This window comes from Rhea pennata, chromosome 1, assembly GCF_028389875.1.
Source record: "Rhea pennata isolate bPtePen1 chromosome 1, bPtePen1.pri, whole genome shotgun sequence".
NCBI lineage: Eukaryota > Metazoa > Chordata > Aves > Rheiformes > Rheidae > Rhea > Rhea pennata.
In genome coordinates, this window is record NC_084663.1 from 59,482,195 (window position 1) to 59,483,518 (window position 1,324).

Here is a 1,324-nt window from a genome sequence, read left to right on the forward strand (position 1 = left end):
TTGGAAATAGAAGCATTTCTGTGAGTTTTCTAAAAATTTTAGGGAAAGAATTTTTTATCTAAATCTTACCTTTCCTAGTCCAATTGTTTATGACCCAGTGTATCTCAGGTTATCAGTCAGGAAAAATAGATAATAAAAGTTATAGGAGGGAGCAGGAGAGAGGGGAGGAGGATTTCCTGAAATTAAATTATCTGTTTGTCTCACTAAGTACAAGGCAAAAGAAAATAAGCAGAGTAAAAGCTGGATGGTAAAAATTGCTTCAGTTTTTACAATCTAAAGAAAGTTTAGTAGCACAGCTGAAGCAATTTGAGAGAAATCTGCTTGCTTACAAAGCATCCTTAGGTTTCATGCAGACAAAATTAAAAGTCCCCTGACAGACTGAAAATACCTTTATTTCTTCCTAGCTTGTTTCCTTTCTTGGTATTCATTTTAATCTGTAGCAAAATCCCCAAGGTTTTAGATTCAGTTTTCAGTCGATCTTGAAGGCTTCTGTTTCCCGAGAAGATGTTTCCTAGCTGCCCGGCTCCTCAAATTCACTGTAGGGGGATGACGCTGAAGAGGTTTTAGATTCCCCGTCACTGTTGCACTCCCTGGAGGGACCAGGACTGGGAGCTTCCGTGATCTCCTTGGCGGAAAGCATTTCCTTACCGCCAGACCCTAAGGGATGACAGTCCAGCAAGCTCTGCAGGTGTTTGATGTAATTTATGGCAGCTCTCAGGGTCTCCACTTTGCTCAGGCGCTTGTCAGCAAATTCCTTGGGCAGGTGCTCTCTCAGGCGCGTGTAGCCCTCATTCACGCAGCGCACCCGCTGCCTTTCTCTCTCATTCCTCTTTCGAATGAAGGCAGGCTCAAAGGAGTAGTCATAGATGCCCACGTATCCCGGGAACGGGATATAGGAAATGCGACCTGCATGCCCGCTGTAGGCTTGGTCCCAGTAAGACGGGTCCAGGTGGAAGGGAACCCCAAAGGGCTCCCTCAGGGGGACCCCATGGGGAGTCCCATGGCTGTTGGCCAGGGACATAGCTCCTGAAAATGCAATCCGGTTCAGTAGTCCGTCATCATCTTTGCTGCTGTCCATGCTTTTTCTTTTTTTCACCAGTGCAATTGTCAGTTCCCGAATTTGGCTTCCAAATTTCGTATCAGTCCAAGCAAAGAGCAAACATTTGTACAGGTACTCTACCCTGCAGGCTGCAATTTCCTCCTGTGGTATAAAACAATTCAATTCTTCGAGTACAGCTAATGATTCACGAGGTCCACTCTGTGCCTGAAAATCAGCGTGAAGCCTTGTTGTTTTTATAGATGTAGGATGCCAGCTAATTTATAG

The 1,324-nt window shown here is 44.9% G+C and overlaps 1 protein-coding gene across 1 annotated transcript; it reads right to left on the reverse strand.

Annotated features, from left to right (window-relative positions):
- Nucleotides 1-511: 511 nt before the first annotated feature.
- Nucleotides 512-1,078, reverse strand: ASCL4 (achaete-scute family bHLH transcription factor 4). The gene has a single exon (XM_062569446.1). It carries the CDS (start codon nucleotides 1,076-1,078, stop codon nucleotides 512-514), a length of 567 nt encoding a protein of 188 aa, XP_062425430.1.
- Nucleotides 1,079-1,324: the final 246 nt, after the last annotated feature.